We start from the raw sequence: 13,769 nt of genomic DNA on the forward strand, positions 1-13,769 counted from the left end.
AAAGGAATTTGCAGAGAAAAGGTAAATACTGCTTTTCCACAAGTAAAATTGTAAAAACATCTTATTTAAAGTGAAACATCAAATAAAATAGAGTTCTAATACATGTACTCTCAAATCTTACTTCCTCAATTTTACTCCCTAATGTGACGAATTTTGATAAATTATTTTTTTCATGTGGGTCCCAATACAATGTTTGATAAATTATTTTTTTCATGTGGGTTTCAATACAATGTTTACATCAAGGTTTTTACGTGGGAGTAAAAGTTAGTAACAAAACTATTTTTTGTTTTCATACATATAAATTTGAACTCTTGATTTCATACTTTAGTATTTTCAACAAGGCATTATTTTTTTTAGATCAGAATTTTATAGGAACAAAAGAAAGAATATATGAAAATATCATTGAATTTATACTGCAATTGTCCAAACATATCACCCTGCCCAGAAACTGCAGAAAGTCATCAGAATGGAATTCTAATGCGTGACTCGTTCTACAACACATTATACGGTGATTTGGCTGTGAGTTGTGCCCTGTTCAACAGCAACTAAGTGAATTGATTGGAGATCATTGCTCCCTGATATTTAATATTTGGCGTTCTAAACTTTCTACTTGTATATCCATTCGTTTGCACGGCCGCCAGATTCATCCATATCTATAAAAATGCTCACTGCCTGTAGCATAGATGAAGATAGGGTTTAAAGGTAAATGGACTAGGGTTATTCACAAAATAAAGTTATATTCTCACTCTAGTAATACATAACATAACTTGCCAATATTGATAATATACCCCCCAAAAAATGGAGATTTGGTTTACTATTGTAAATAATACGGATGGATATTACTATAATATCTAGGGCATGAGTATTTGATTAGAATTGTAATGTTGAAAGTAAAAAGAGATAAAAATATGTACAAACTCGTTTACTAACGGAAAAATTTCTCTAATTATTTAGAAATATATACAATCTCGTTCATTATAACCATATTCTCACAATTATCTATTTACATATTTATTCATTACTGTAATTACATTTATTATTATTTTCTTTTAATTATCACTATCTTCTATCTTTTTTACTGGCATTATTTATCACCATGTGTCTTTTCAGTTGTCCAAAATTTTTAGTTCATACTGTAGTATAATTGAGAGAACATAGTGATTGCCAAATGTAAAGATTAAGAATGTTGAGTTTAAGAAAGATTACCTTGCCTATCCGAGGCCGCTCTTTCACATTTTCAAGGGTATTACGAACATGTGAGACAGCTCCCCAGCACTTCAACGTGTTTGCTACATCATCTAGCCTAAGTAGGTACTCTTCTTCAGTAAGTGGAAAGGATCTCTAATGATAGAAACAAAAACAGAGTTTAGTAGAGTTCAAGTGGAATGGTGAGGCCAACTTTAGACCTCAATATTAGAAAATCACAACTTACACCACAGAAAAAGGTTGAATCATTCCCAAAAAAAAAAGTTTTTCTTTTGGTTTGTCATAGAATGAATACTGTATTTTTTAAAAAAAAAAAAAAAAAATCCTATATCAGCATCAAAGATCTCAAATCCCTTGTTTTCATCAAGCTAGATCATTTATTTATTTGTTGAGTTAGTCTATCCAGTTATTTGTTCTCACTAAGCTAGATTGGGTAGTCTAGGGGGTTCTTCCATTGTAAAACATGACTTTTCTCAATCTGATTTATGTACTACTTTATATTCAACAATTTTGTATATCTTTACTTCATTTCACGGAATGATAAACCAAAATATAGGAGTTACAACCAAATGCTATGTTGGAAAAATCTATGCACATCACACACTACCCTAATGACAAAAACTAAAAGATAAGCTCACATCAGGGACAGCTCACCTGTTCCATGTACTTCCACATTACATTTAAAGCCAGAAGATTTCTTCCCATGAATTCCTGCACAAATGTACATTAGAAGAAAATGTTAAGCCTTGAAACCCTAACAAAATTTGATGTCTTACAATCAAATTGCTGACAGAAGAAAAAGTTCAAGAGACATGAAAACAACAGGATTGCTTGGCAAATACTATAATTAGATACTGTAAAAGATGCCCTTCCTTGCATTACCTTTTGTGAGCCCAGTAATCATTACAATATCTCGCAATAAATTCCAAATTTAAGAAAGTGCAAGTAAACTAGAATAAAGTGTAACACTGTTAAACACCCTATACAATTACGGATGAGGCTTAATTTATGCTTTAAATCCAGTAAAAGGCTCCTATTTTTTTTTTTCATTAACCATTTCATTTGGGATTTGAACTGATCCTTGTTTTGTTACTACCAGCAATCTTGAAATTTCAATAGAAGTTCCATCCATTTGTTAGAAGATAGAACAGGTGTCAACATCTGAACATATTAAAGAGAAGAAAAGGGAAAGTACATACCTTCTTTATTAATTGAACATCATAGGACCGGCCATATTTATTCCGTATTAGAGTCGCCAGGTCAATTCCACTGAACGAAGAATCATCCTTTCCAACTATTCTTTCAAGCTTCTCTCTTAATACATCATTATTTACCTGAAACCACCCTCAAATTATGCTTCTTCAATTTTTACGAATACACTGGACTATACAATATATACATATGATTCAGGAACAGATACACACTTCATTCATGGTATCTTTCTATCTCTTTACCATAAGCTGCAAATAGATGCTATCTATAATTCATAAAGAACTATGGCTTATCTGAATGCTAGCAGGATTTTAGTAGGATTGCTCTGCCTAAAGGAAAGTTGACCCTCTTAGTTTCTTTTTTGTGATTAGGTTACTAGAGCCTCAATGTTAGACTTGATGCCGGGCCCCAAACCCAAAAGGTAAGGGGTTTGAACCTCACCAAGAGCAACCTTGGTGAGATAGTTTTATTCCCTCCTTAAAAGAGGATATCTAGTCCTTGTTTCTTTGGAGTATTGTAATTAGTTATTGTAAAATGAAGATTGAATACTTGTCATTCATGTGTATTTATGACTGTAATGATTAGTCAAACATTGTAATGTTATCGTGTAAAGAAAAAAAAAAAAAAGAATACTAGAGCGCAGCAAGCAAAATTCAAGACGCTGTGCATTTGAGCTAAACTAGTCCAAGATAACCCTTTATGCTCTAGTATCCTAGCTAAATGATAGATAAAGATGAAACTGAAAGGAAATCAGAAATACAACTTACCGATCCACTGTAGTTTTCAGGCGACATTTCCTTGTCTACTTCATCTTCTGAGTCATCTGGATCCTCTGCATCATCCATTCTAGCAGCAAAAGTTGTCCAAGGTTTTCTAATATTTTGGTTGCGGCGACTCATAAATTGTTGACATCTTGGAGAGAATAATTCTTTAGAAGATGTGCCTAGATCCAAATAATTAAAACATGAAGCTTTGCAACTTCTTTCCTTCCAAACATGCTTAGGAACTCGTCTTGAGCAAAGACAAGGGTGGCTCCCTAGTATACTTGTCATTTCTGGATTCACATACAGTTTTGACAGCATTAGGAGCTTGTTGATCCCTTAAAAGATAACTTATATAATATTAACACTTTGAAGGTAAAATTAATTTACAGTGTACACCTAACAAAGTCTCAAATCTAACAAATTACAGTAAAAGGGTCCGTTTGTTTCAAAAAAAAAAAAACAGTAAAAGGGTCCGCTTGTCAACAAAGTCTACACCCAAGACAACTCTGAGCAGAAGAAACATGCATCAAACGGGAGAATAAATTCCCACAATTTAGACAAACCATTCATATAAGCATGCTTGGAGCAGGAATGAACCCCCTCACCCTTCTCTCTTTAGCAAGGAAACCACCTAACCAAAGGTGTCATCAGTAAAATCTCTAGAATTTAGAGTCTATTCTTTGAACCTGAATCCCGTTGAAGAATTAAGTTCCACTAATTTAGACTCAAGCTTTCAGTAAATTCCAATAGACTTTAGCTCAACATACTTTGCTCCATCAAAAGTATACTTAGAAATTTATTACGAGTATAAGAATTCAACCGTTAAAATGATCTTCAGTCACTAAAATCATAACTAAAGCTCCATTCATTTCTCACATATAATCAGAAGTTCATAATTCTAAGATTACGGTAACTCGAACAGAATTCGGTAACAAAAAATAGAATAAAAAAAGAAAAGTAAAGCTCAATTCGATTCTAGCATATAATCAGAAGTTAATAATTCTAAAGAGTTTTACATCATAAATGATACTCAACCACAAGGAGAAAAGGATTAAAGCTTCATTCACTCCTCAGTCCTCGCACGCAATCAGAAACTAATAATTCTAAGAGTTTTACATCATATACAATACTCAAATCACAAGGAAAAAAGGATTAAAGCTTCATTCACTTCTCATATGCAATCAGAAACTAATAATTTAAGATTTTTACATCATAAATGATACTCAACCACAAGGAGAAAAGGATTAAAGCTTCATTCACTTCTCACATGCAACCATAAACTAATAGTTCTAGGAGTTTTACATCATAAACGATACTCAATCACAGGGAGAAAAGGATTAAAACTTCATTCATTTCTCACATGCAATCGGAAAGTCATAATCATACGAATTTGAAAATTCAATCACCAGAAACAGAGTTAAAGCTTCATTGATTTTCTCGACGATAATTACAGCCAAAATAACGAAGAGAGGGAAGAACCTGGTGGAAGCAGCAGAGCTGGAGCCTGCAAAGCAACAGTTTGGTTACGTGGGACGAAACTGCATCTACTGGTGTACGCAAGGCGAGAGAACTATATTATTTAATTAATTAAATATGAGTAGTAGAATAATCCATAGCGGTTAAGATTAGCCGATTGGGTGATCTTTGCCGTTGAATTGAAGATGGGAATTGTGAGGAAAAGCCGACATGGGGTAAGTGAATTGCCATTTTGCCCCTGTACTTTTAAATCCTCATTAAAACACCAATATGTTAATATAACGTGTTTATTTTATCTTCTCGTATTTCACTTATCATGTTTACTATTTATCCGTCAAATTAATATTTTATTTATTTATTATTTAAAATATTTTTTTAAAAAATTTAAACTTAATTTTTTGTGTTTAATAATATTTTAATGTAATTTTTAAATATATAAATTGTATATACTAATACTAAACTAAATATTATGATAAATTGAATTGTAAATAACTTTAGCTAAATTTTATTAACCGAAATAGATATATAAAATGAGAAAAGAGAATACTTAATAAAATTATTAAAAAAAAATCAAATAGACCATTGAACTTTATACGAAAAAACCAATTAAGTTTTTGAATTTTTAATAGTTGCAATTAAATACATCTAACATGTCATTTTCGGGCGTCGACATTAAAGAACCTATTATTAGAATTCCGGTGAGCTTTCAACGACCGATGACTGGCGATCGCCTTTATACAATAAGAAGGCAATTAGTTGTCAAAACCCTAATAACTGGTTATTACAGGTGAATAACATATTTTTTGTGCATCAATGCTTAAAAATGACATGTTGATGTATTTAATTACAACTTTTAAAAATTCATGTGTATAAAATTTAAGAGCCTATTTAAAAATTATATTATTTTGCTTTTATTTTCTTTTTAAAAATACTCATGATTCTTTACAATGTAAAAGTTGTTCTATATCTTTTCAATCATTTTTAACTCAAAAAATTTAAGCCCTCACCACCACCACCGGAGTTCAAACCTATGATCACCCATTTAAAATGATAATACAAATGTCATCATAGTACATGACGCTTGAGATATTATTTTGCCTATATACTATGGAAGCATTTGTGTGTATGGTACTTTATCATGTTTTTTTTTTTTTTTTTGAAAATTTTCTGCGGTGCTTCATTAGAAAAAAGCTGAAATAATGTCTGGTGGGTGGATATCCCAGTACATAGCAGCAAGTTGCTGATAAGCCGTAGTAGCTAATGCATGAGCTAAATAATTGTCTGATCTAGAAATAAAATTAAAAGAACAGGACTGAAAATAGGTGGCAATTTGCCTGCAGCTGTCAATGGCATAGCCAATGTAAGAACGAAACGCAGTGGTTGGTGCAGTAAGATAACGTTGTAGTGTCAAACAATCTGTGTAAATCTCGATACTCTGTTCCCCTCGATCTTTTAACCATGATAAAACTTCCTTGCACGCCAAAGCCTCAGCCATAAGTGGTGATAAACAAGTCGGTAATGGTGCACTAAAGGCCGAGATGTAGCCTCCATCATCATCAAGCAAAACAGCCCCTACAGTGGCCTTGCCCGTCTCGTGTAAATATCCTGCATCGACACAACATCTTCTTACCGACGGCATGGAGTGATCGGCAGCGTCGTCTCGTGTAAATATCATGTGTTTGATTAACTTAAAAATGAATGAGATTCAAATTGACCACTGAACGTAATCTGAAAATGTAATTAGGCTATTGAACGAAAAAAAAAAAAAAAAAAAAAAAAAGTGCAATTAGACCACTGAAAACTCAAAAAACGTGCAATTAAGCCACTGAACACTACAAATTTATGCAATTTTACCAGATAGCAAATTATCATCAATTTTAGCAGATTACCTGCTTGCGTGACAGCTGAGTTAATATTTTTAATTGATGGTAACCTTCTAAAATTGATGGTAACCTGCTATCAGGTGAAATTGCATACATTTAAAGTGCTCAGTGACCAATTTGAACCTTATTCCAATTAAAAATTAAAGTGACCCCTAAATCAAACGATACCAAACCAAAATAATAGGGGCGCATTGACGATTTAGAAAAAAACTTAGGTACTTTGGCGCAAATAGCATTGATAAATTGGTGCTAGCAATACTGCAACGCCAAACAAATCTTCCATTTTCTGTTTTCAGCCTTGAATTGTGTGTGTCATGGCAGCTAATAAGCTGCTACTCTCTCCTCTATCTCACCCTTCTGAAACCCACCGTCCATGGCGGCTCAGCCGGGTTCTTCCCGGCACTCCGGCAGCCGCACGAACAACAAGAACCAACAGAAACCTCACTCTCGTCAGAGTATCATCTCCGAATTCCCTCGAACACGAAGCCCTCCAACTTCTCTCAGCCGCTCCCCATCACATTGCCGACCATTTTCAGGACCCCTCCTCCTCCCTCTTCCAGCTCGCCGCCGCGGACGGCGGCGGATACTCCTTGGCTAGCTACTACACTTCGTTGGGTCTCTTCGTCATCTCCGTTCCCGGTCTCTGGTCCCTCATCAAACGCTCTGTTAAATCCAAGGTTTCTCCCTTTCTTTCTCTACTGGTGTTCCTTTTTTGTGTTTTTGGGCGTTGCTGAGTCGGAGTTTTTGTGCGGGTTGCAGATTGTGCAGAAGACGTTCGTGACGACGGAGGAGGGGAAGAAGGCGGCGAACAGGGTGGCGGGAGAGATTCTGGCGTTCTTCACTCGCAACAATTTTGTGGTGTCGGATAGAGGAGAGACTATAACGTATGTCAACCACCCAATGCATCCTACCCTTTTATCTCCAATAAATAAATAAATAAAAGGAAAAAATGTGTCATCCATAGAGAAAATTCTTGTAATCTAGTACAACCTAATCAAGTTAGTAAGATTATTGATTCATTAATTATAAAGTTTCAAATTCAACTTCGAGGAAGTGATTATTAACCTTCTTAATTTGAACCAGTCAGCAATGGACAAATTCTTCTTAATTTGAACCAGTCAGCAATGGACAAATTATGTTAATTTACTTTATTGTGATTTTTTAAACTAGTTAATTTACTTTCTTGTGATCTTTTGTCAACTAGAATCACCTAAACTGTTTACTTCATTGTAGTCCTTTGCTAGTTAGGGTCAACTAGACTAGTTTACTTGTGTGAATTATGATTCTTTACCAGCTAGGACTACCTAAATTGATTTACTTGTAGTCATTTGTCGGTTAGGATCACCTAAGTTGATTTAGGTCTTTTATTGGTTATAGAATATTCAGTAACACCCTCGAACAATGACTGCAAATTTTCTTGTTATCGAAAGCTAATAATATAATAATTCTTGTAATCTGAAATATAGTATGTTATGGATGAATACATGTATATTGCATATTTTGATTTAAAAGTCACTGACAGCCACGTACTGTTCTCCAATGGTGAAGGTTTGAAGGAATGATGGCACCAAGCCGGGGGCAAGCAGCGCTGCTAGCTTTCTGCACTTGCATAAGCTTAGCCAGTTGTTCCCTTGTCCTCACCATAACTCTTCCGGAAATAGGAAACAACTGGTTTTGGCTCACTGCATTAAGTCCCTTAGCGTAAGTGCTGCTATAATGCTAAACAATTTTGATTTCCATTCAAACTTTATTGGGCAACCACTTCTGTAAACATATTATGCATTGAATTTATGAATTTTATATTCACAAATTCAATGCATGATGCAATTGAGTTAATACCAGATTTAATTCTCAACTTCGATGTTTTGGTATTAACTTATCATCAAAGTTGATAATTAAATTTGGTATTAACTCCATGATAGTTGCAATGGTAGCCTCCTATGTGTGACATGGTTTACACTAGGCATGCCCTTCTACCTTTCAACCGTAGTCTAGTGGCTCTCCCAAATGAAAGGGCATGAGTTCGAGCCTCAGTGGGGGCGGTATTGACTCTTTGTGCTTCAGTAGATTAAGAAAGTAGTTATGAATAGATACTGCATTATAATGAGTCAGTAGTACTAAAAAAACTCTGGAATGAATGAGCAGGGGTGTATACTATTGGACTCGGGCGTCGAGAAAGGAACAGGTGAAGGTGAAAATGATGGTGGATGATGATGGAACCCTGAAGGAGGTTATTGTTCAGGGAGATGATGTGCAGGTAGAGCAAATGAGGAAGGAGCTGAATTTCAGTGAGAAAGGCATGGTCTATGTTAAAGGCTTGTTTGAGAGGTGATATTTTCTGGGTTTCTAGGGAAGACACATGTAACCAAAGCATATATATACACAGTTATATTGAGGATGAATTTGTTTTGTTCATCAACATGAGTATTAGGAGAATGCTGCTTTTACCTTGCTGTCTAACAAACAACAGATAGCAAACATGCAAATATCCACAAATTGCACTGGTAAATCTTACTTGGTTGGACTCAACATACAGCAGAAGCCTAGCCAAGGAAACATCCTGGAAATATCATATTGATTAGCAGCACTGCCATAACCACGATTCAAACCAGTCAATCAGGTAGGAAAGAGAGATAGAGAGAAGAGTGTCAGTGTGGTAGAGACATGGATGGAGCAAAAGATAAGTTAACTTGAATAACAATTGAGGGATAATCAGTGAGTGATGCCACACATACATACATAAGATATATATACTAGCCACTTATCATAGGGAAAAGAGCAAAAAACAACACGGCCTAGCCACATTCCATCTCCAGCAAGATCGCCCATCACAAAATTGGCCTCCCTACCAATAAAGAATTTCAAAAAAAAAAAAAAAAAAAGGTGTCAGTATAAGATACGAAATAGAACTTATTTCAGTAACAGTTTATTAACCAGTGGCCTGAAAATACCACAGAGCAGCACGACTCTTACTAAAAGCAGTCCTTAACAAGAGGAATATTGCTATTTTTGCAACTTTCAACATTTTATAAAGCCAGCTAATCTAATTTTTCCCAACCCCATAGAACCCCAATTCTGTAGACCAACTTGTTTTTATTAGTAGGCCAAGTATTGACAAATAGTACCATACACCTTTTCAAGTAAATACCACTCTTACATACTTCCTAACCAAGACAGTGCTCCAAATAAAGAAAGAAATATGTCCACAAGAGAGAAAATTATGCAAGAATATTTATGATCAATGCCCATAACAAATTATCTGCTGTCAAAAAAGAGATTATTGTGATGTAGCTTGTAATTAGTTGCTGAGCATCTCAAATGTTGAATGATACTTATCAAATGCTAATACATTGATAGGCAACCAGCCATCAGCAAATAACAACGTTAGCAGTTAATTGCTCATAACCTCATCAACTCAGAAATCTCAAATACGGAGTAATAATTGTGGCAATTGTGCAGTGTATGATACATGATGTGATCATTTTTACATACCTATGCATATTGATAATAGCTGAATCCCACTATGCTAGTGTTCCAGAATGGCATTCTACACTATAGTTGCCAGTCTATGGGAGATTTTCCCATTTTCTCCATAAGCTTATTTGTCTGTGAAAAATGCCTGTGCAAGTAATCATCAATTGAAGGGAAAAAAATGTTAGCTGCCAGATACTTTTAAGTGAAGATTTCAAGATATAATACGATTGAGTATTTATGCTGTAAAACCATAAATACCATATTACCATCCATACAAAACGATAGTGCTCAAAACCCCTGAGCTGGTAACAGTAAACATATTAAGAATTACTCATTGAAGGAATTCTTTTTTTTTTTCCTAAAATCAAACATAATTATAGGAGGGTCCAGGATCATTCTCATGCCCACTAAAATCAAACAAGGTCAATGAGATTTTTTATGCATCCTTAATATCATGGAGCCCATTCCTTTTCCAGCTTTCAGTGGGAAAGTTTTCTCCAGAAATAAAAGTAAACTAGATGCAGAGTCAGAATTAAAGCTAGTACAACTCTTCATATTGTATTGAACTTTCTTCAGAGAGTTCTCTCAGGAAATAAAAATAAACTAGATGCAGAATCAGAATTAAAGCAAGTACATTTCTTCATATTGTATTGAACACATGCAATTTAAGCAAGCAGCAGTACAATAAACTACAAGAGTGCAGTGATATATACCAGTAAATGCAGATGACTTTAATGCAAAAATAAATTCATTGTAGGCTGACAAACCTGCATCCAAAGAAGCCTCTGTGTGCAGACAAACCAGAAGGATGTGCTGATTTAAGCACATAATGCTTGGTTTCATCAATTAGCCTGTACAAATCTCTATTAATAAGAATAATAATTCCCGATTTCAAATGATATTTTAGTCTAAGTAAGCTTTAGCTTGGTTAGTGAAGGAGTTAACAAGGAGAAACTAGTGCTTTGGATCATATCAGCCAAACTATTTCAAGCATCATATAAGTTTCATTCAAAGGCATCATTTTATGTGCAAAACTGTACCAGTTAATGCCATTTATGGTCTTACTTTTAAAATTTTTTTAAAAAATTCTCTTCTACAAAAGTTGAGAAATAAGCATTTCAAGCAGAAACAACTTATTATAACTTGCCTATTAGCACATATATACTAAAACAAAAAAAGAGCCATGACCAGCCCATTTCTGATTAAAAATTTTGAACTTGATCCGAATGAAGCGTGTCACATTACATACCTGCCTTTTGCTTGGGCATAGTTTCCCCAAAGAAGGAAAACAACTCCTTTTTTCTTCTGAGAAATTGTTCTGATGACAGCATCAGTAAATTGCTCCCAACCTTTGTTTGCATGAGAATTTGCTTGATGCTGCCTAACTGATAGATGTCAAAAAAGAGGGGGCAATGAGAAGAACAGAAAAAGTGATAGAGGAACACATGATTAAGTGGAGATGGCAGTTGATCAATAAATAGAAAGGAGAAAATGAGAAATTGAGAGAGATGGCTTGACTTGAGGATAATTGATTTGATTAATCAAAATTTGAAAATATAAATGATTGAAATAGTCATCTGAGTCGCTTCACTTTAAGCTGCTCATTGACGTCCAAAATGTTCAACAATAATCTCAGTGGATTAGACCAATTTAGCTTTCAACTGCATCCATATACTATCAATAGGCAATTGAATTGGGCTGAATTTTGGTTGGTGGGCAGCAAGGTGTTTAGTTTGCATTTACTTCTGCAACATTTACATTCTGTAGTAAATGCATTGTCAAACAATTTTGGGTGTAGAGAACGAAACAATAAATGCTTTTGTCAAATTATTTATGTGCCAGAGGAAAACATGACTGAATGACCCAAAGGAGAGGATATAAGAGAGATACTGCATAATATTGATTGGAAATAAAACCATACCTGTAAGAACAGCATTGAGAAGTAGAACACCCTGCAAATTTGTTATTTAATTCAGGAAATTAACAAATGGAAATAGAAATCAAAATTCATTCTACCTAAAAGAGTACAGGAAATAACACAAGGATGTCATGACATGACTGAATAATGAGACATTCGTAAGTTGTACAGAAGAGTTACCACAATTGAATAGCCAGAATGCCAGATATGAGATGAATAATACTTATGAAAATTAACTTGAGTTACCTGTATAGCCCATCTTTCCAAATTTCCATGAGAAGGAATTGAACAGCCCAAGTCTTGCTTAAGTTCTTTATAAATATTAACAAGGCTTGAAGGAACTTTTACACCCTCTGGCACTGAGAAAGACAGGCCCATTGCTTGACCAGGTCCATGATATGGATCCTGATAGTAAGGATGACAGTAAATGTTAGGGAAAAAAAACACATGCATACGGCAGTTTCAAATCCAGCACAGTTTAGTAGAAACAAATTTATAAATTGATCAACTAAGTGAATCTATCAAAAAGGCTTAATGTAAAGACTGAGAACTAGCTCCCTTTTTTTTTTTTTTGTCATAGTGGCACTTCAGTGAGTTCAATCATTTCACCTCAACTTAGAATGTTGGTCCCTCCATCAAGAAATCTGAAATGGGACCGAATGTTGGATCTATTTTTTCTTATAAATTCATTTTGGCTAAAAGAGTGGAAAGACCAATGTAATCTACTTTGTGAAAGCCAAGAAACTAATGTTGTCCATTTTTTAAGTTGTGAGAGACAAAAGGTCAAATTAGTTCTAAAGATTGATATGCAAGTACCATCAGCTAAACCTGCTTTCTTCTTATTTACAAAAAATGGAATCTTTCTAATAAGAAACTACAGAGGGAACACAGATAAAGAAAGGCAATAACATAACTAAGTATTTTGGTTCCTTCTTTTTTCTTTTTGAGGGGTGGGGTGCATATGGCCAGGGGTACATGGAATTATACCTGTCCAATGATGACAGCTTTTACATTGTCAACAGAAGTAGTATTAAGTGCATTGAAAATCAAATGCTGAGGAGGATAAATTGGCACACCACCACTGCAAATTTCACTCTCCACAAATTTACACAAGTTCTTGGCATACGGCTTTTCAAACTCCCCCGGCAATGCTTGCAACCACGACTCCTCTACCAACAATTCCTTCAAGTTCACATACTGCGCCCCCTCACCTACCACACATTTACTCCCTTGAAATCCCTCATCGATTAAAATAAACCAAGTGTACATAAAAGATCAGGTGTAATCATGCAGACTGACCTTTAACAACAGAATTAGAGATTTTCTCAGCACAGAGCTTGAGATTGCGTTTCGCTTTGGCTAGGGATTTGTTGAATTCGATTCTCGATTTCTGGTCAGGAGTGAGCGCCGCTGTGGTTGGCAGCACGACGTCGTTTTGGTCGGCATCGCCGTCCGTCGGAGACGACGAGGCAGTAGAAGAGAAGCTGTTGGCGACGAGAACAGCGGAGGGGGGAGACGGCGACGGCGGTGGCGAAGAGACCCGTTTGAGGCGCTTCGCTGCCGGTTGCTTGAAAAAATCCAAAATGGTTTTCCCAGTAGAAGAAGCCATTTCCTTTACACAAGATTCAATATCTCTGCTCTGTAGTACGGCTGTAGGGTAGTTTATGGCGATAGCAAAATGGCGCGTAGAAGGGGAAAAGGCACTCTTTTGTGGCGGGAACAAACCATTACCATTATTGTATAGAGTTTCACTTCTATCAAATCTTATTAGTCTTTTAATTTTAAAATGCTTGATAAGTTTTTTTTTTTTTTTTTTTTTTTTTTTAGGTGAGTCTC

At 35.1% G+C, this 13,769-nt stretch overlaps 3 protein-coding genes across 3 annotated transcripts; 1 reads left to right on the forward strand and 2 right to left on the reverse strand.

The window, feature by feature from the left end:
* Positions 1–371: 371 nt before the first annotated feature.
* Positions 372–4,768, reverse strand: LOC109185884. The gene is made up of 6 exons (XM_019335853.1): positions 4,662–4,768; positions 3,186–3,472; positions 2,406–2,540; positions 1,861–1,917; positions 1,207–1,341; positions 372–672 (listed from the first exon to the last, which is right to left on the reverse strand). Exons 2-6 carry the CDS (start codon positions 3,468–3,470, stop codon positions 607–609), a joined length of 678 nt encoding a protein of 225 aa, XP_019191398.1. The 5' UTR covers positions 3,471–3,472; positions 4,662–4,768; the 3' UTR covers positions 372–606.
* Positions 4,769–6,691: 1,923 nt separating this feature from the next.
* LOC109185929 (protein COFACTOR ASSEMBLY OF COMPLEX C SUBUNIT B CCB1, chloroplastic) lies at positions 6,692–9,001 on the forward strand. The gene is made up of 4 exons (XM_019335919.1): positions 6,692–7,218; positions 7,301–7,425; positions 8,090–8,242; positions 8,687–9,001. Exons 1-4 carry the CDS (start codon positions 6,856–6,858, stop codon positions 8,871–8,873), a joined length of 828 nt encoding a protein of 275 aa, XP_019191464.1. The 5' UTR covers positions 6,692–6,855; the 3' UTR covers positions 8,874–9,001.
* A 141-nt stretch (positions 9,002–9,142) lies between these two features.
* LOC109185928 (uracil-DNA glycosylase, mitochondrial) lies at positions 9,143–13,652 on the reverse strand. The gene is made up of 8 exons (XM_019335918.1): positions 13,233–13,652; positions 12,921–13,144; positions 12,180–12,338; positions 11,937–11,967; positions 11,265–11,400; positions 10,783–10,866; positions 10,034–10,160; positions 9,143–9,386 (listed from the first exon to the last, which is right to left on the reverse strand). Exons 1-7 carry the CDS (start codon positions 13,540–13,542, stop codon positions 10,094–10,096), a joined length of 1,011 nt encoding a protein of 336 aa, XP_019191463.1. The 5' UTR covers positions 13,543–13,652; the 3' UTR covers positions 9,143–9,386; positions 10,034–10,093.
* Between the last annotated feature and the right edge of the window lie 117 nt (positions 13,653–13,769).

Source organism: Ipomoea nil, unplaced genomic scaffold (assembly GCF_001879475.1).
Source record: "Ipomoea nil cultivar Tokyo-kokei standard unplaced genomic scaffold, Asagao_1.1 scaffold1361, whole genome shotgun sequence".
Taxonomy (NCBI): Eukaryota; Viridiplantae; Streptophyta; class Magnoliopsida; order Solanales; family Convolvulaceae; genus Ipomoea; species Ipomoea nil.

What these genes read in the sequence shown, in the direction of transcription:
- LOC109185884 (XM_019335853.1), bottom strand. Translation starts at nt 3,470, where the DNA reads ATGACAAGTATACTAGGGAGCCACCCTTGTCTTTGCTCAAGACGAGTT. An exon ending in ATGTTCAATTAATAAAGAAG is followed by an intron (nt 1,918 to 2,405) that starts GTATGTACTTTC and finishes ACATTTGTGCAG; the next exon opens with GAATTCATGGGAAGAAATCT. An exon ending in TGTGGAAGTACATGGAACAG is followed by an intron (nt 1,342 to 1,860) that starts GTGAGCTGTCCC and finishes TTCTATCATTAG; the next exon opens with AGATCCTTTCCACTTACTGA.
- LOC109185928 (XM_019335918.1), bottom strand. Translation starts at nt 13,542, where the DNA reads ATGGCTTCTTCTACTGGGAAAACCATTTTGGATTTTTTCAAGCAACCG. An exon ending in AAGCTGTCATCATTGGACAG is followed by an intron (nt 12,339 to 12,920) that starts GTATAATTCCAT and finishes CCTTACTATCAG; the next exon opens with GATCCATATCATGGACCTGG. An exon ending in TATGCCCAAGCAAAAGGCAG is followed by an intron (nt 10,867 to 11,264) that starts GTATGTAATGTG and finishes AGATTTGTACAG; the next exon opens with GCTAATTGATGAAACCAAGC.
- LOC109185929 (XM_019335919.1), top strand. Translation starts at nt 6,856, where the DNA reads ATGGCAGCTAATAAGCTGCTACTCTCTCCTCTATCTCACCCTTCTGAA. An exon ending in GATAGAGGAGAGACTATAAC is followed by an intron (nt 7,426 to 8,089) that starts GTATGTCAACCA and finishes CCAATGGTGAAG; the next exon opens with GTTTGAAGGAATGATGGCAC. An exon ending in ACTGCATTAAGTCCCTTAGC is followed by an intron (nt 8,243 to 8,686) that starts GTAAGTGCTGCT and finishes ATGAATGAGCAG; the next exon opens with GGGTGTATACTATTGGACTC.